Raw genomic sequence first — 19930 nt, 5'->3', positions numbered from 1 at the left:
AATGGAAGGAGTGCGGTTCTAATTGTTTGCAGACGACACTGGATTTTTAGTGCCACATCGGGACGCCAATGTAGTAGTGGACAAACGACAACAAGCTCAGGATGCTATTCTTGAGTAGGTAAAAGTTAATCCTGCTAAGTCAAAAGCCATTTACGCGCCGGCGGAGCTCAAGGTACCTACCTCAAACTCAAGTTTCCTGCAACGGTGTCGACATTCCTTGGTCCGAAACCGTTGGTTACCTCGGTGTGTCCTTGGACCAGAAGCTTAACTTCAGCTGTCATGTAACCAATAGCATCCGGAAATGTGATATTCTCACAAAAACTCTCTACCCGCTCATAAAGAGGCGCTCTAGGCTGCATCCCACTATTAAGGTGCTGCTTTACAAAACCGTTTTCCGGCCTACGGTGGCGTATGGGTTCCCTGCTTGGTTCGACTGTGCACAGTGGAAGAAAATACAAGTCAAGCAAAACCGTCTTTTGAAGATGAGGCTGGATCAGAGCCCCTTCCATCCGACGGATGATGTTCACAGGCTTGCCGGTGTTAAACGGATCGACGACTGGTTCCAGAGGCTGGTTCCCAAATTCCTGCAGAGTTGCTCTTCCTCTGTAAACCCCCTTTTACAAGAGTTGGCCGTGTAGTATTGTGATATTAGTATTAAACTTTCTTTACTGTCCCATCTTTCTATAGATTATTTCGAAGGTTTTTTATTGTATTTTACTTCCCTGTCAATTAATAAGAGTGTCAAAGAAATTTTCATTTCTAAAAGTTCCTGTACCGAATGGAAATCGAACATGTCACCCTCAGAATGGTCATGTTGAATATCCACGCTTTTACAGCTGTGACTATATGGACCTTCGAATTCCACTACATTTATATATTTTTGCCTTCTATCACCTAGGTGCAAGCTACTAGCACGACACCGCAACAGCCGGTTACGCCACAGAAAATCATCATCAACAATCAGCAGGGAACTGTTCAGAAAATCATCACCTCCAGCGGTCAGCTAATAACGACTACTGGAACTCCTGTTCAAAAGGTAGTCACGCCATCTAACTTACAACAGTTGCTACAAAGCGCTGGGCAGAAGGTCGTTGTAGAAGCCAACCCCGGTCAGAGCCCTGTCCAGACGCAAAAGGTTCTAGTAGCCACTAGTCCCCCTGGTCAGCCTGTGCAGAAACAGATTCTGATCCAGAACGCCACACCTGGTTCTCCTCAGCAAATCATCATCAACCAAGCCGGCGGGCAGAAAGTTGTGCAACAGATCGTTGCCTCACCAGGACAGCAGATCATGATCGGTGGGCAAAGGATTATGATTGGTGGTCAGAAGATCATCAGCAATCAACCGATTCAGATTCAGCAGAATCAACCAATCCAGCAGATTCAGCAAATCCAACAGGTGCAACAGAAAGTACAACAAGTACATCAGATCGTAACTTCAACACCGCAGCCGCAACAACCTCAGCAAATTCAAATACAAATTCAGCAGCCCGTTGCCCAACCACCCCCACAACCACAGGTGCAAACCATTCAAGCGCAACCAGCTCCACTTACCCAAGGTCAAAGTTTGACACAGCAGCTGTCCAGCGGAAAGCTTCAACTGGCCAACCTGAATGGCCAGCAAGTGTTGATACGACCCTTGGGCAACAATCAGGCGCAGGTGGTTGCCCACATAAAAACTCAGCCCAATGGAACCGCACAAATCATTCCTTTGGCCAATGCCATTGATCCTCCTCCTGCTCCAGTTCAACCCCAGCCTATTCAACAAGTGATGCAAGCTGTTCCCACTCAGCAAGCCACCATTCAACAAGTTGTCCAACAACCAGTATCACAAGCTACCGTCGTTCAGCAAGCATTCACCACTTCCGGCGGATCGCAAACCACGTTCCAACAGTTTGCAGCAGCAACCCAGCAACAGCAGCAGCAACAACAACAACAACAACAGCAACTGGATCCGGTGGAGCAAACTTTGCTTCAAGGTCAGCCCCCGGGCACTGTCATCAAGTGTGTCACTGCTCAGGTGATACAAACTCAGCAGGGCCCGCGAATAGTTCTGCAAGGTTTGCAAGGCTCCGAGTTTACACCCCAGCAGTCCGCTCTGGTGCAGCAGCAGGTCAAGCAACAGTTGCTCAAAGGTAAATAGCGATAGGAACGATTTTTTTTTTGTTTTTCAACATCCAATTTCGTGATCTAACGACCTTTCATTCTTTTTGTCGAGCAGCCCAGGAATCGAACGGCAAGCAGGGTGTTCTCGGGCCGACCAAAATCTACCTGGCCATTCAACCGTCCCAGCAGCAAACCGTTGCCGCACAGCCTCCGCCATTGGCACCGGTGCAGATCAAGCACGACGGTGGCACAACCCATATACAGCTCCACCAGCAAGTAAGTCGTTACTAGAGTTTCTGTTCTGTTTTCGTTGGTTTTTATTTTATCATTTTGGAATTTTATTTTTGTAACGTCGTGAGATTTTCATGGACCCATCTGATGGGACTGGTGTAACGTATTGTGGGTGTGGCACGCACGATTGCTTCCCGTTGGGATTACCCAGTGGGAAAAGAAAGAGATTAGGCTTATTGTACATATAGTGCCCTTATTATGATCAACAGTATTGTACATATAGATTAGACGCGCTTTGCTAGGAAAGCATTCAACAAATTCTAAACCAGTATATGGGATGCGGTGTACCTTCGAAGGCGGTGAGAAGCAATCGTGCTGCCTGAACTTTCTGCTAACATTGTAGACAGAAGACCTAGTCTGTGGGTTCAAATCCACGCCGCCGCCACGGCAAAGCAATTTCGGGTCGATGTCCTTTTTAATCTTAGCTGCTATGTAAATCGTGTCCTGAGTTTTTTAACCTGTTTTTTTTTTAATTTAACGATTACCAAATCTATCTACGAACATAAAGTGTAACCAAATCTTACTTCTAAGTAGAGGGACGACTTTCGTTCCCGCCGTATATTGTGACGAGCGCTTCAATTTTCTTTGTACAAAATATCAGAAGAATAGCAATCAATTGTTACAGCAAAACAATTTACGGAAATTGCATAATCTCATTATTTTCCCAGTTGTCCAACATTCATTTATTCAGTGAGGGGCTTGACTTGCTCCAATTTTCCGTTTATCCTACTTCCTCATATTTGTTCCTAGGTTCACAATCATGCAATATTAATTGTTTGTAAGAAAGGCTTGGGAGCTTGTGTTGAAACTTTTGGCAGTACTTATCACACATGCTGGTAAAAACCTTTGAAGTTCGGCTTTGGCAAACAAATAAGTCCTAACATCGTGGTGCAATTGAAAGCGAATAAAGAATGAACGTCATAGGAACCTTACCTTGTTTACCTTGACGGCTACAGCGTATAGTTTACTGAAGCACCATGTTCGTTGATTTTCGATTTCCTTCTCGGTCTTCGCAGGCCATGGCGCAGTTCTTCGCTGCGCATCACAGAGAGTTACAAAAAACCTCCGCATATCGCTCCATCCCACATATTCCTGCACTTCAGTAATAACACTCTTCGTACTGCCGTTTTGTGCTGCGGTGTTCACTTGTGCTCTTGCTTTTTGTTAATCACCCATTGACATTCCTCGTCGAATCACCCATTGCGTGTGGATCGGTGAGCGGTACTTATCACATATTGCTTGTTGTTTCCACTGTTTCTTGGATAAACGCCTTTATAGACGTCGCCAGAGCCGTTGATCTCTTCTATGTTCTTTAAAAGAATTATAAACATTTTTTACAAGTAGGTATTTCTTGCCTAAAATGTAATTCATCAAAATTTATTGCTTCTAACTCATACGACTTTGTTATGAACAACCACGATGCCTTTATAAAATAATTTGAAAAGACAAGAGTTGCTGTAAAATTTCAACACAAGTTTCGCGTTTCTGTGTATCATTGACACATTATGTGTACCGTTTTAAGTTCCTAAGGCATATGATCGATTTGAACTACAATCACGGTACAGAAATAGTTGCCATTAAATTATCTTAGAAATTTTCAATTTCATTTTATTCATACTATTGATTTATGGTCGGTCCTGAGTCCAGCTTACTATATCTTTCCTTGGCAACAAATTCCAAATATTCCATGACAAACAGTAAACAAAGCCTATAAATAATGCATCTCTTAAGACTGAACAATGAAAATGGACAGCATTTTACGATTGGTTTTCTTCGCTCCAACAAGTTGGGCAAAGTTCCATATTCTATCTCTACAAGCACAGCTGTTAAGCTACATTCCCAGTTCTCCACAATCCTGACTAATGTTATAATCCACTCGGAAGCATCTCCCACTTTATAACATAAAACTCCAACTGTGGCAGAGTCATCCTGTCAATGCCTATCACTACGAAAGAAATACAACACTACAACCGCCTGCAATAGTAATTGCAGGAAAAAAACTTTCAGAAAGAGGCATTACAATCAAATTGAAACTTAGATTTAAACATCGTAACAAATATTTAGTCAATATCGTATTTCCCTCAACACAACTGCAAATAATTTACTAAACAAAAAAAAAAACTAGCACCTAAAACAATTTAGATGATACGAGTAATAAGGAATTTTCTAGTGATAAAACAACAAACATCAACAAAAAACAAAAGTATCCTTAGTAGAGATTAAACAAACTATTTCCATCATTATTCGTTTCCTAAACGAACGCTCGCATCAATTGCAATGCGAGTTTGTGCGACTGAGTCACGTCACAGTAGCTATAACAACAACATAACAGTTCCAATCCAATCAAGTGGTTTTTCAAAAGAAAGTGAAACAAAGTAAATTAAATTATCGACGAATGCTTGTGTCGAGCGCAAAAAAGAAAGCGAGAGCAACCAGCACTGATTAGCCCCCACATCTCCTTGGGATGTGTTGGGCAACAAACGACATTCTCCACACGGCAGAGATAAATTGAAAATATACCTATTCATTGTGCATTTGAAAGAACGGAATGAGACATTCGGGAAGATACGAAAATTAAGAGATTCGTTGTTCGATGCTTAGAGAATATTCAAATTGAAAACAAAGGGAAAATGTTGCGACATCAAATCAGCATTTATTTTATTTGGTTTTATCAAATGTTAACGAATTTCATTTTTTTTTTTGTAAATTTTTGCTTTTGAGTTATTGCTCATCACTTTTCAATTTTTAGAAATGCCGGAATTCCATTACAAACAAAAAATCTTAGAAAACATTCGGCTTAGGTTAGGCTATCTGTTTATTAAGTTTCCCATTTTGCTAAATTGAACAAAATATGTTAACGGCGTCGATTGTGTAACATCATCCTGATTAGGCAGAAAACTATAAAAAGTGTACATTTGAAACGAATGAAGAAATGAAGAAAAGTAATAAACGAAATAAAATTGAAAGCTTTTCATATTAAATGAGTTAATAATTCTGCTAGTTTTTATTTCTTTTCCGATAACAATTGCCCTTAGATCGAACCCTTTTGGGTATCGATTCGAAGCAAGCAGAAAAGAAGCCACACACAGTTTACAAGCAAGTTTCTAGTAAAAGCAAAAACAGATTCTTTTGGACTCGACTTTTTGACGAGTCTTCAGACATCGGAACAAGCGCGAGCTCTGTCTTCCAACTACAGGAAAAGAGCAAAAGAATTCTCAATCAGATCATCTCGAAAGCCAGAACCAAACCAAGAGAATAATGCACACGAATGCAGCAACAAACAAAGATATAATATGCCTTTGGTTTAATATCGAACTTCTCAGTTAGTTTATTAGTTTGTTCAAAATTGTAGGATCAAAGCTCATTGGATTTTCTTTCAAACTATTCTTCTTTATCCCGGGTTCCATTCCACGTCGCGAGACTTTCCGTCAGATGTAGGCCATTCGAGGCCGATGCTTTCCAACGAGGAAATAACCGAAAGCGAAACGTTTCCAAACTATGCATAAAACGAATTGAACAAAATGTATTTCTAACAAAAGCACGATGAAATGGTGTATTTTTGATTATTCCGACATAATTTAATTTATTTTTGCCCTTTCTTCTGAACAACTAATTAGTAGAAAACACAAATCAACATCTAGTGACGCTTAAGTTTTGTTGTTTCAGTAAGCTTCGTTTATTTCTTGTTGAGACCGCCGTTCGTCCATACTTTTCAGGCCGCAAGCAAAATTTCCTGTCAAACGCTCCACATTTGATTGATCGCCTAGAAATATGTTGTACTAATTGTTGATCGAACCTGTACGGGAGGTGGAGATTCTTTGTTTTAAGTTTTCCGTTTTTCTATTGGTTCCTATTTTGGTTTATGTTCGAACAAGCTAAGAAGCTATAATGGGTTGTTGACTAACACGTAAACATCTCTTTAACTAAATACCATGTTAGGAATAATGAGGGATTTAAGCTAAAGGCAGAATTATTCAAATTGGAAGATGTGCTGACACTGTGAGCAGATGATGAAGAATTTGCAAAGCTGAAACGTTAAACTTTCGAAGCTGCAGGGAGAGGATTCTTTTGATCTTTGAAACGTTGCAGTGTTGCTGAAACTTTGTGCAAAACGAAACTTGAATCGTTGTTTAAAGAGTGGTGTGGCTACTTTACTACTTGTTTGTCTCTGTCCTCCTAATCGTATACCAAGTTTGAGCTTTTTCCGCCTTGTGAAACAAAATAGTTCTGGAAGTGTTTACCACGAACTAAAGGTAAGTACAAATGATGTCGAAATACCGTGTGAGACCCATATTATATACAGCTCCATATTCTGAACAGTTTGAAAATCTGAAATAAATGAATGATTATGAAGCAAAATATTAAATAGAGGGTTGAAGAGAATTATACTGCCCATGATCGCATAGTTGTCCCATATGAATAGGAAACCCAGCAAAGATGGGACTGATATGCGATCATAGGCAGTATAGGCGCCAACTTGTGACGTAGTTGGGGGCGAAGCTCTCCAAAATTGGACAATGTTCATCTTTTTCAGCTGAATGTATGATATTTTCACGATAATATGACTAAATAAGAGGAGCTGCGTCGATATTTTCCGAATTTCATTGATTTTGAGAGAACTTGCCCCCCACTACGTCACAAGTTGGCGCGTATGAAGAGAATACTTTGTTTAGTGCCTCTATAAATTAATCGTTACGTAAAAGGCCATTTTTAACTGCGAACGTGGAATGTGTGTTACATAATAAAGAACATTGGGGGCATTCATAAATGACATATCATGTTTTGGCCGAATTCTAGCACCTCTTCCCCCTTGTAGCTTATTTTGCCATACCTAATACTTGAAGACTCGCGCTAAAATGTCACGTCATATAGTTCCTTGTCACAATCACTGGGAACGTTGACCTTAACACCTCATTTCATAACAACGGGCCCAGGATGGAACCTTTTCGGGACTCTTGAGATTATGTGAAATCATTTCCGATCCAGCCTTATCTAGTTCTGGATTGTGGAAGTAGCTTCAGAGAATCTTGTACAAGTACCCGAATATCCCCAGACCCAAGAGTGCAGCGGCAATAGCCGCCGAGTGGAACGCGTTCTGTAGCGCTATCTCGGCGGTCTTTGTAACCGACAAGATAGCGTCTACGGTCGACTTCCCTATGCGGGAGCCGAACCGGTAACTCGATAGACCATTTACACCCCCTGGTGTGCCTTAAAGTGAGCACCTTCCCCTCCGTGTCGATAAAGCATATTGGTCACTATACCGACGGGTCTCCGGGTGGTTTCTCCAAGGGTTTCCCCGCCTTTAATAATAGTACCAGGCTCTGCCGCTTCCGAACCTCTGGGAAAACTCCCATGTCTAGGCATTTTTACATAGCAGTCCTGAACATTCCGGGAGCCTCTGCAATAGCTACTTTTAAGGCCAACTTCGGAACATCCCACGGATCCGCATTGGCACTCTGACAGAGACCCTTAAAGTAGGCCTTTTTAGCCTTTTGGTATGCCCTTATTTCAGTCTTCTGTGCGACTTTGGCAGCGGCGAACGCCACCCGTCGTTCATTTCGGTTTTCCTCATTTCGGGCCCGTTACATCAGCCGCCTAACCCTTAGGCAAGCGCGGCGCAGGTCTGTAATCGCTTGTGCCCACCAGTAGGGGGTTGTGGGGCAAGATGGCCATATGAGGCAAGATGGCCACCCTGTCTTTTGAGCATTAACTCGCAACACAAAAATATTTTCTGCATGGGTTGTGATTATAAACAATGCTTTATGTTTATAATGTGCGAAAAAGTTACTATTAGTTTGAAAAATCTGCTATAAAATAGTGTTTGAAGTTTGAGTGTTCATAAACAGTGTTTTCTTATAGTATCAGGTCATCTGATTTTAAGGATTAATAATGAAATAACATCGTTTTAAAAATTATTTTTAATGGTGTCTATAGAGTAAGGCAAAAGTTCGACCTTAGTCGAAAATCCATTTTTTTTTTCAAGAAAACGAAACAGATATAAATAAATGAATACCGTGTGGTGATTCTACCATCCATGAGCTAAAATTTTGCTGAATAAAGTTACGCCAAATGTCTTTTCAATTTTGAGTTACAACACTTTTTGTATGTGTGTGTCTAATTCGAACTCTTGCCCCACCACTGGGGCAAAAGTTCGAATCTAGTGTTTGTGGTATTTCGCTAACCGTAGCACACTATTTCGACACTTTGGTAATTGAAATACTTAAAACCAATTAAAATTTGATGTTCGAACTGGAATACACTTTAAAGTTCGATCTGGATTTTACCTAAATCAGGGTTAAATTTACTTCACCCAAAATTAGTAGTTTTCCGCCAAATTCAGATAAAACAACTTTTTTTTTTCAACTTTGATCGAATTTTCTCACTGATTCCATAAAATTTAGAGATAATATGTACAATTTGCAGAATTCTAGGGTTTCACCTAAAGTTGCCACATGACTCGAACTCTTGCCCCACAATTCGAACTTTTGCCCCACTATGTGTAAAATATGATTTCCAAATCTTTTTTGCAAAAAGTTATACATGCTAAAGCATCTTCAAGATATACCTAGTTACGCCCCAAAATAAAATATCGAATTCGATTTCATTACAATTCCATTCCATGCGTTGGAAGGACCATCGCATATTACAATTTTTTGATCAAAAACCAACATTTTGTCATAACTTTTCGAAATAGTGATAAATTTTCATAATTTTTGGAGTGAAAGACTCTTTTACAAAAAGGTTTCGAACAACCTTGACACCCGAAAGATATAATTTGAATTAAGCTCAAAAACTTCAAAAGAAACTCTTGCCCCACTCGAACTTTTGCCCCACTTTACTCTATGTGACTGTTGTTCAGCCTCGACAATAAAATTTCAATGTTTTAAATTAATTATGTCATATAAAAAATGATAAACATATCGTAATCATTCGGGGCAAGATGGCCACCTGTGGTAAGGCCTATGTCGCCATCCAAAAATCAAACTAAAGCAGCCTTAAAACTGTTATTGATGTTTAGAGATATTGCAAAACCACAGAAAATTGCTTTTCATTTTTGTTGAAGCTGTTAAAATTAATTACGATGGAGATGATACCTCAGAAATACTTTGAAGTTATTTGCTGTTGAACGGTGATTGGTTTCATTGAATATTTTGGCACAGGCAGGCTTGTCCGCACTGAGCGCATGAAAATTATGCTCTTTGGATTTACACCATTAAGGGCCGATTTCTTCACCTCGGCTTAACCGGTAAGCCAGGCTTACCCATACAGTTAAACCTGGCTTAACGCTTAAGCCAGGGTGAAGAAATCGCCCCTAAGGGCCGATTTCTTCACCTCGGCTTAACCGGTAAGCCAGGCTTACCCATATAGTTAAACCTGGTTTAACGCTTAAGCCAGGGTGAAGAAATCGGGGGTAAGCACATCATAAATTAGGAATCTTTTCATCTCATCAGATAGAAGGATGTTGAAATATTGTAAATGTCATTTCGAACTGTCAAAAAACCGCACCGCAGCGCCGCACGGGCCGTTCAAAGTGAAATTCACTAGGGTGTTTTCACCCGGGTGAAAATCTCTTTGCGCGCTTAAGATGAAAAAAATTATAATTTATGATGTGCTTGATGGTGTAAATCCAAAGAGCAGAATTTTCATGCGCTCAGTGCGGACAAGCCTGGGCACAGGGATGGAAAATCGTAGCTAAAACCGCTATAAGGGTTCGTTACAAGACGTTGAATTACAGTATAGTGCATGAAAAGTGTAGTGATGTATCTAAAATCGTTTCCAGAAAAACAAGTTTGCTGAAAAAATAGACCAAATCATAGAACATTTCCAAATAAATTTCTATCAATTTTATTTCAAACATTATCATAAAGAAAATGGTGGCAAATACTACACCATCTGTAGGCAAAGCGTTGCGGATAATGCGACCTTGGTTTATTGAACGTTGCTTAGGGATTAAAACATACTAATTGTAAAAATTTAGCTCTGTGGCCGTCTTGCCCCGATGGGGTGGCCATCTTGCCCCATATGGCAAAAATTCTATGTCGAAAGTAACATTTTTCAAATGAATTTATTTTGCAATGGTAGTGCAAAATAAAATGCTTTTTTTGTGTTAATAAGATAGAAAAGACATGAAACAAAGGGAATGAGTGTTAAATAGCCATATTCTAATGAAAGTATATACTCCCAAGGCGCCTGAGCTTAGGGTGGCCATCTTGCCCCACAACCCCCTATGCCAGGAGTCTCCCATTTTTAGGGTGGACTTGCCTAGTTATAGTCGCGTCGCACGTTACCAACTCGTCAACGCTTAAACTGAGTACGTTTCGCTCACGGCGGTGCTCCTCCCTAATTACCTCGTAGTTGAAGTATGATGTCTCCCACGTACGAGAGCTTGGCTTTGGCCTAGCAGCTTCATCCCCTACCCGCTGCCTTCTGTTGTTGTAAGCGATACTGTAGCGAACCGCCAGGTGATCGCTGTGAGTTTAGCCATCGTCTACCCTCCAGTTCGAACTACTTGTTAGGCCAGAACTATAAGAAGTAACGTCGATAATCGACTCCGCTCCTTTCCGACTAAAGGTACTTTCGGTACCGGCATTAGTTAGATCGACATCTAGCGGGATAAAAGGACTTCCCCATCACACGGCCCAGGCATTGAAGTCACCCGTTATTATCATCGACCTTTGCCATGTCAGCACGGTCGTCATACAGTCCAGCATCTGCGTAAATTGCTTGAACGATCACCGCGAAGGCGCATAACAGCTACAGAAGAAGACCCCGTTTATTTGGCGACCGCGAAACCCTCATAGGTAGTAGACACCAAGTCCCGTATTTACTCGTCGTCCATCCGCGACCCAATGGATCATTGAAGCCAACTTTTCCGCTACTCACCGCATCAAAACCAAAGCACCACCGTATATGGACTGTCACACAGTGACAGCAATCAAACACACAAGGCTACGGTGACGCTATCTGTTCATTTCATAGCGGCCGTTTTAGTGATCCATTGCCGCTGCCGATGGTTACTCGGTATGGGTTCTCTATGGTGGCGATGTCCGTCCTCACTCAGAAATAGTCTGATAAAAGCAGTTGTTGAGCTGCGTCACAGTAGTTCATGTTCAGCTGCGTTACCTGCACTGTGATTTATCATATGTGGCTCTTCTGAAGGCTGGGCACTTTGGACCTTCCGTTGGGTGCCTGCTGTTCGCGGATTTTCCTTAACAAATCAAACACGCGCGTGGACTCGTACAGCCTTGTGCCTTGTGACCTTCGCCGCCATATCGCTTACATGGCTTGCTCCTGTCAGGCTCTTTATAGTCCATGACTTATTTCCTGGTTCCAGACGCCTGAGGCAAAACTTCGGTGGCTCGTGCAAAGTCAGTTGGAATATTGACCAGTCCACCTTGAACTTCACTTGCTAGCGTCCGTCACTGGTAGCTGTACCAAGTCCAATTGTGTCCCTGCCGGACCCTTCCATTGCCTAACGGTTGCGCTTGCCACCTGCACCACGTATTTTTACCACAATGCCGTGACGAGCTCTTCTGCGTTCGTGATCTCGTCTAGGATTTTCACCTTTAGAGTCGCCTCCGCTGTAAGGGCCCTAACCTCAACGCCCTCGCCAAGGATTTCTTCCGTCAGATTTTTGTAGACGGCGCCCTTGCGTTCCTTGTCGCGCTTGAGGATCATTCCATCTAAACGAGTACGTCGAATAATCCACGAACTTGTCGTCGCTCCTCATCGCCTTCAAGACTTCCGAGTACTTGGACTCTTCACCCGCGTCACGCATCTCGCGCTTGGTATCTACCCTACTATGTTTCTTAGACCTGATGCCCCTACTCGTCCTACGGTTTCTTCTTCTTCCGCTCAACTATGGTACAAGGGGCGTCCTCCTCCTGACCCGCCCCAACTTGCGGTTCCTGAAGGTCTGTTCCCTTTTCATGCCCACCCTTCCCGTCTTTCCGAGACGCCTGGTTGGGGTCAAACTTGCCGGCTTTACTACCGACCTTCTGGGCTAACAGTCGCCTAACCTTGCGAACGCCGCCTGGTAGCTCCTCACCTGACAGCTGCCTCACACGCCTCCACGATTGCTTGTCGTAAGGCTACCGCTACACTTTTGGGGCCTTCGTCTGGGTAGACTTCGGTTCGGAACCTTTGGTGCCCAGGTGCCCCACAGGCTCCGTTAACGATCGAACATCTTTTACACACCATCGATCACTCATTCCTTGGCACGGGTCGCTTGACACGTTGAATTAGGGTTAGTAGTCCTATTCTCAACCGACAAGTACACGACTGACTTGCAGAAGAGGGGAGGAGTTGTCAAGCCTCAGACTACCGTCCCTGACGAAACCTGACCCAGACAACCAACTTACACGCATAACGAAATTTACAACCGAGTTATGCGTTCAACTAACCGTAAAAGTATCATCGCATAAAATGTTGCAAATATGCCTTTTGCGTGCAAAAGTGGAGGCGATATACGTGCACTGAAAGAACAAGGATTACGCTGTATGAGCTGAAGCGATATCTACAGCGATAAACGATGTGTACTGTATTGCGACGTGATCAATCATTTTATGCGACTTGCCTCTATTAGGGAAAAAATAGCTCTCGTCGCTCTCAGTGTCAAACTCATTACCTTCGGATTAGCAAGTCGCACCTTACACTTAACACCACTCAATTCTTGTAAAACTAGCAGATTAATCGCGATGACATTGTTACCTTTTTGTTTCTGGGTTACGGTTAACGCTCTTCTGGCGCTGCGAGAGCAGATTTTGCAAGTTTGAAGGCTGGTCCTGAGCTTATCATGGTCTCTATCCATTACTTCACTTGGAGCGCCGGCCAGGGCCGCAATGGGGTCCCCTACGCTTGCACTGTGCACACAATCATCTATTCCGGTATCCGCCTTTCTTGACGGAGACCTAGTCAACCCATTCCTTGCGAAGTCGTTTATCTCACTACTTTCTACATTTTTCGATTCCGACGAGTAGCACGGTAGCAAGGTAGACCGCACCAGAGTCATGCATCAACGCGGCAAGGCTTTGTTATAACGATCAAACATGTTTTAAACCCTTTCAAACCAAATTATTGAAAATTGGGCAGTATTATTGCGTAAAAGCTAACAAACAGAATATATCACACACAAACAGACGTAACACTCCGATAATTCTCATCGTACACCGATTTAACGATCTATTTTAAAACTTGTTAGTTGGCCAACTTCTCACTCGTGGCGCTTGCATCGTTTTTGTTCGAGTTTGGCGTTTGCTCACTATCATCATCTGGTTGACTCTCTCTAGCCTATTAAGGTGGCCCACACTTATATGGAAAACAAAAATTTCGAAAAATGTCAAGTCTTACCTCCTAAATTAGTTGTTTTGGACTCCCAGAAGCTACGTTCAAAATTTGAGCAAAATCGGTTGAGCCTAAGGGGGCGCTCAAAACGCTTGAAGTTTGTATGGGAAAAGTTGGCCAAATGTATGCAGAAATTTTAAGTTTTCGAATTTTGCCGCTAGGTGGCGCTGTAAGTGTTCAATAATCAAACCCTTTGGTATTATTGTAGGTGACTATATGCCAAACAACTTTGTCGAAGACCGCAAAGTGATCCAACGTCTGTGAAAAAAGTTATACCCTGGGTAAGGTAAGGTGAAACATTATTAATATTTTTCCAGTACATGTAAAGGAATAATATCAATAATGAAATCTCAATTCTTTGCCTCACTTTGCCTAGGGTATAACTTTTTTCGCAGACGTTGGATCACTTTGCGGTCTTCGACAAAGTTGTTTGGTATATAGTCACCTACAAATGCCAAAGGATTTATTTATTGAACGCTTACAGCGCCACCTAGCGGCAAAATTCGAAAACTTAAAATTTCTGCATACATTTGGCCAACTTTTCCCATACAAACTTCAAGCGTTTTTTTTTTTTTTTTTTTTTTTTTTGTTTAGAGAGACTTTACCGTACTCGGCATTCGTCTCTTCTTCAAGCGTTTTGAGCGCCCCCTTAGGCTCAACCGATTTTGCTCAAATTTTGAACGTAGCTTCTGGGAGTTCAAAACAACTGATTTAGGAGGTAAGACTTGGCATTTTTCGAAATTTTTGTTTTTCATATAAGTGTGGGCCACCCTAGTGAACATGTTTCCGTGGCTATGATTTAAATCGAAAAATTTACGAAGTGTTACGTCTATGAGGCTATGATAGAGTCAGGATTTTGAGAAAAAGTAGAGGATAAAGGTATGTGCAATACAGATGGTGTTTTGAAAAATCTTCGCATATCGTTTCGATTCACATTTTTAGTGCTTTCGCTGTTTTTCCCGATGAGTTCCCACTTTAACTTTTTGCGGGGAATCTACATAGATGGGGTTATGTTATGATAGAATTGGTGGACTGTTTCAGAGTTTTTGTTTGCACCGAGTATGGATGTTCTTGGTTTAACAAAATCTAGGTAAACATTGAAGCACTCCACTCAGCACGCTCAAATTATGTTCTGCAGGCCGACTCGACGGTAACAACAACCACACCAACTGTGGAGGACTCGGAGCTTCCAGTTTCGGGCTCGCTCACAACGACTATCAAAACCGCGGCCAGCACCAGCAGCAATGACAATAAACCGCAGATCTTGTCCAACATCGTTATCAACGGTAGCAATAATGCGGCCATCAACCCCATGGTCAAAAAGGAACTGCAAAAGGTTCTGGCAAGCAATCTGAGCAAGCAGAATGTGATACGGATATTACCGCAGCAGCAGCAGGTGGCATCTCCGCAACCCCAGTTACAACCGATGCAGGTGGAGGAGCAATTACCACCGGAGCCAGTAACGAATGAAACACCAGCTGAAGAAGTTGTAAAACCTGTAAAAGAAGAGGGTGCTCCCTCTGATGAAGAAGCTCGGCCAGGTGACGAGAAGGATGATTCATTTGTGGTAACGCCGGATTACATTCAGCAAAGTAAGTCCTTTCGTGTATTCTATGATATGTAATCTGTCTAAATTCACGTATTCCTATATTCCAGCAATCAAAAATGCCTTGAAGCAGGAAAACCTGAATCCGGAGATTGAGGAGAAGTTGCTGAATCTGCAACGGTACCAGGAAAAGCAAATGAAAACCGACGACCGATCGGCGGCCATTGCTCTGCAGCATAACTACAGCAACCTGAGTTCGAATCGGGAACATCACCAGCACCACCACCACAGCACTCCGGTAAAGTCGAAGAAACGATCTCATCGAGGGGAGGACGACGATGACGAGTGGATGATGGACACTCCCAAGCGACGACCGACCAAATCCGGCGGAAGTTCTCTTAGCTCTGTTGAGCGGAAAGTTCATCATACTGCTCCCAAGGACGGCGAAGGGCCTAGTTCCGCCAAAAAGCGAACGATCTCACATAGCGATTCCACGAGTGCGTCGGTAGCTGCTTCGGCGGCGGCTGCTGCAGCGGCCGTGTTGGCCTCTGTTTGTGCCGAGAGTGCAGAGGCAAGGGAAATGCCAGTTCCGTTGGAGAACACGACGACAACGACGACGACGACGACGGCGGCACCTGTCCCCAATGCTCGCTCGGAAGCTGCTCGCAAGAGCAACGAGAGGCGAAAACAACAACAGGCTCTACTGCAGCAACAGCAAAGACAGAACAAGTTGCAGGTATGTATAGCGCTATATCTATCGGTAGAATCGGTTATGCATGGTACGACCTTTTCCTAGGCTCAACTGAACCGCCACAAAGAGCAACTGAAGAAAGACATTCTCAAGAAGCGATCTCATCTCGAACGGGAATTACAGGTACAAATTCAGAAGGAACTGTCCGCCGAACTGGCAGCACGATGCAAGCAGGAACATCAACAGGCCAAACAGGAACAGCACAGCGGGAAACAGCAGGCAGCGGGGGCGGCGGCGGCAGCGACAACGGGAGCACCTTCGACACCTACCGAGAAGGGCTCCCACGCCAAGAAAAGGTAAGATATTTATTATAATGGATCGACTATATACCGCGTGAGCAGCTTAGGGTACCACGTGGCATTACTTCCCGCCTTTTAAACGTAGAGGACCACCTGTAGTTGCATAGAACCTCCACATATCGTTCCGATTCATGCTTTCCTGCGTTTGAGGAATCATACTCTCTTCACACTGCCTTTTTTAATTTCTCTTTCACACTCTGTACCGTTCGACTCCATGAAGCATTTATCGCATTCGTCAATGCTTCTCGTTAATCCAATCATTTCGGTGTCGTTGCTGAGCGATTTTTTTTATTCCGTGTCGGGTATTTCCATAACTGCGACCAGTTTTTTGATCTATTGTGACATTGCTGAGCGATACTGATCCCTTGTAGTAGTTTAACAAATAATGCTAAAAGGATGATAATACACAACTTGTTTGCTGTAGTCCTGCAACCACCTTTCGCTCATCATTTGTCTGCTCTTTGGAATGCTTTCATCAGCTTTCGATGTATGAAATCCCCTTCAAAACATCATTCAGTTGAAAAACGGGGCTTTTTTATTATTCCGTGTCGGGTATTTCCATCACTGCGACCAATTTTTTCCCAAACGGAGCTTGAAATTTTCACGAAACGAAACGGGAGAAGATTGAAGACAGGGGTACACATACTCGTGGTATATGGTTGAATTTGTTCTTAAGAATCGAGCTCCCCAGTAATTGACAATTTCGAATTGATTTCAAGAAATTCGGCGTCCGCATCGAAAGACAACCAAAAGACGCCAAAGCATGCACCAGGCTCGACTAAAGCGGAGAAGTCATCCAAAGCGAGCGCTAAGAAGGCATCAAAGAAAAAGGAGAAAATTCTTTGCTTGTGTCGAACGCCGTACGATAATACCAAGTAAGAATTCGCTAGTTTGTATCTCAGTCAAGAATTGAATAATGATTGTTCATAACTCCTAAAGGTTCTACGTTGGTTGTGACCTGTGCCATAATTGGTTCCATGGAGACTGCGTTGGAATCTCCGAGGAGCAGTCGAAGGAAATCAACGAATTCGTGTGTAGCGAATGCAAGCATGCTCGCGAGACGCAAGAATTGTACTGTCTGTGCAAACAACCGTATGATGAATCCCAGTAAGTATTCTCTACACAGTGAGTGACCATTTCACACCATACAGAATTGGCTAACATGATCTTCCCTGCGCTACAGATTTTACATTTGCTGTGATAAATGCCAAGACTGGTTCCATGGGCGCTGCGTGGGAATTCTGCAGAGTGAGGCGGAGTTCATCGATGAGTACATTTGCCCCAACTGTCAGATCAACAATTCGGTCAATTTCGCCAACATGAAGTCGCTGAGTGCGAAGGAGTTTGATAACTTGAAAAAGTTAATTAAGCAAATTCAGGTAAGTTTGATGGGAATATTGTTTCCAGTAAGGAAACTGACGAAAGTGCGATTTTCATGTTTCAGCATCACAAAAGTGCATGGCCTTTCATGGAACCGGTCGATCCGGATGAAGCACCGGACTACTATCGTGTAATAAAGGAACCAATGGGTAAGTGCTGTATGGATTTTCCTTATAAGCATTCTTTATAAAGCTTTTGTGAATGCAATAGCTAGTAAAATTAATGCTGAATTAACGCGTAAATTCTCTGTGCTGGTTATAGACAGCTTAGGTTTATGGTTACTTGGGCTTTGAGATTAAAAATGGCATTATGCCAAACGGCGTTATGCCGATTGAGATGTTCCGAAATATTCTTTAACTTGTTACATAACTGGCACTAACCATGATAAAACTATAAAAAGTTATGTGATAGTATTTCCATTAACTTTTTACGTAATACTCCCAACAATCTCAAATACAGATCTCCAAAAAGTGGAAAACAAAGTGAACAATCAAACGTACCACACCCTGTCGGAGTTTATCGGCGATATGACCAAAATCTTCGACAACTGTCGGTACTACAATCCGAAAGAGTCGCAGTTCTACCGGTGTGCGGAGAGTTTAGAGTCGTTCTTCGTACAGAAGATTAAGTTTTTCCGCGAAAACCTGGTGGAAAAGAAGTCGGCCGGGACGAGTTCTACATCCACAGCGACGGTGTAGAGGACAACAGCGATAGGCTTCTAGGTTATTCAGCGCGCTATGCAAGCACAATAAAGTTTTATCCGTTTTTTATTCAATCTATCATTGTACCTTTGTATCTATTCCACACGCAACATGGCAATACATAGCGAACCGCATAGATTTCCTAAGTTTAACACTTTTATTTCTCTTCCTAAATTCTATTTATAGCACCATAGATGAATATTTTTTTAGAATTAAACCAAATAAGTGTTTCTTTGTAGAGCTGGTAGAATATATCAACTGTACATATGCAATTCTATTGTGAAATAAATTTGAGCTATGAATTCATTTCTAACCATCATCAGTTGATCCGTACCTTAGAGATGGTGGTGTGTAAATAAGATACTGTAAAAAAACACAATGTACAGTTTAAAAATGCCTTCTCCACAAACTGAAAACATTCGTCATTTTGAAACGAACCATATAAATAAAGTGAAATTGTTGTCACTTCCCATATTACGTTTTTACTTAGGAGAATAGTGTTACATGTATATTTGATTTTGCTTCTAAAATGTAAATAATGTAGATCACACTTATTGACTATCGTTAACAGTTGTTGCTAAACACTTATTTAAAGATGTGCACTTTTTTATAAGATATTTTTTCTCACACATATTTTCTATACACACAAAATCTTACGATTATCAAAAAGTACAACACGACAACTGTACATAATTTTCCTCTTTTCAAAATCATTCGAAATTTATACAATGAACGCGGGGAGAGGGCTGCGAGGGATTTTGTTTGTGTTTCATGCTTATATTGCGATATTTTTGTAACATAAGATCTTCTTTAGGATGATTTACGCCTAGTTTCATAAGAGTAGACACATAAGAGAGTAGGAATGAAAATGTCGTACAGTCGTGCGATGTGTTCTTGTTGTAAATGAGAAACACTCGCTGTAAGGAACTAGCAGTACTAAGAGCTCTATAATTATTGTACACAGACAACACAAAATACACCTTTTATTGCGTACATTTGCAAGAATAAATCATTTATTTTCGAAACATGTGTAGTGAATTCAATCCGAAATTTTCCCTATGCTGGGTATACTGAGTTGGTGATGTTGCCGACATTTGAAAAATGTTTCCAAAATGCTCTAACCAGCGTTTCAACTGGTCAGCCGGGCCAGGCCAATCAATAGCTGTCCTGAGTGTCTTTCACGGACATCGTAGGGTAGAAGCTTCAGTTTTGGCCAGTCCGGAGTTTTGGCCATAGTGCGATATTGAGCCTGTTGCGATCTAAATCGGCGTAAATTTATTTTTTTACTAGTAGATTCTAATACAATATGATCATTACAGCTGTGAAAACCATATGTTTTGATTAAAACTAGAAGAATAAATATATTTCCTTAAAAAATCAGCTCCCATATATCTATTTTGGCCAGGGTACTTTTAATTTGGCCACTCCCATTAGAAATACACGGGATTGGCTAAAATAGAAACCAAATTTAAAAATAAGGCCAAAACTGCGGCAGTGCTTCTATTTTGGCCAGTGC

At 42.0% G+C, this 19930-nt stretch overlaps 1 protein-coding gene across 4 annotated transcripts in view; it reads left to right on the top strand.

Annotated features, from left to right (window-relative positions):
* The window catches only part of LOC109404578 (nucleosome-remodeling factor subunit NURF301), a 45306-nt gene extending 25867 nt beyond the window's left edge, over window positions 1-19439 (top strand). For all 4 annotated transcript variants that reach the window (XM_062853178.1, XM_029879064.2, XM_062853179.1 and 1 more), the window contains exons 9-18: window positions 899-2132; window positions 2219-2379; window positions 14876-15329; window positions 15394-16019; window positions 16080-16330; window positions 17053-17208; window positions 17273-17440; window positions 17517-17712; window positions 17778-17862; window positions 18173-19439. In XM_062853178.1, coding sequence (XP_062709162.1) covers window positions 899-2132; window positions 2219-2379; window positions 14876-15329; window positions 15394-16019; window positions 16080-16330; window positions 17053-17208; window positions 17273-17440; window positions 17517-17712; window positions 17778-17862; window positions 18173-18411 — 3570 coding nt within the window. In that variant the 3' untranslated portion in view covers window positions 18412-19439. The remainder of the gene's footprint in view (window positions 1-898; window positions 2133-2218; window positions 2380-14875; window positions 15330-15393; window positions 16020-16079; window positions 16331-17052; window positions 17209-17272; window positions 17441-17516; window positions 17713-17777; window positions 17863-18172) is intronic.
* The last annotated feature ends 491 nt before the right edge of the window (window positions 19440-19930 follow it).

The sequence above is a fragment of the Aedes albopictus genome, chromosome 2 (assembly GCF_035046485.1).
Source record: "Aedes albopictus strain Foshan chromosome 2, AalbF5, whole genome shotgun sequence".
Classification (NCBI taxonomy): domain Eukaryota; kingdom Metazoa; phylum Arthropoda; class Insecta; order Diptera; family Culicidae; genus Aedes; species Aedes albopictus.
Note: the sequence above shows the minus strand (reverse complement) of the source record. Positions and strands in the feature narration are given on the sequence as shown.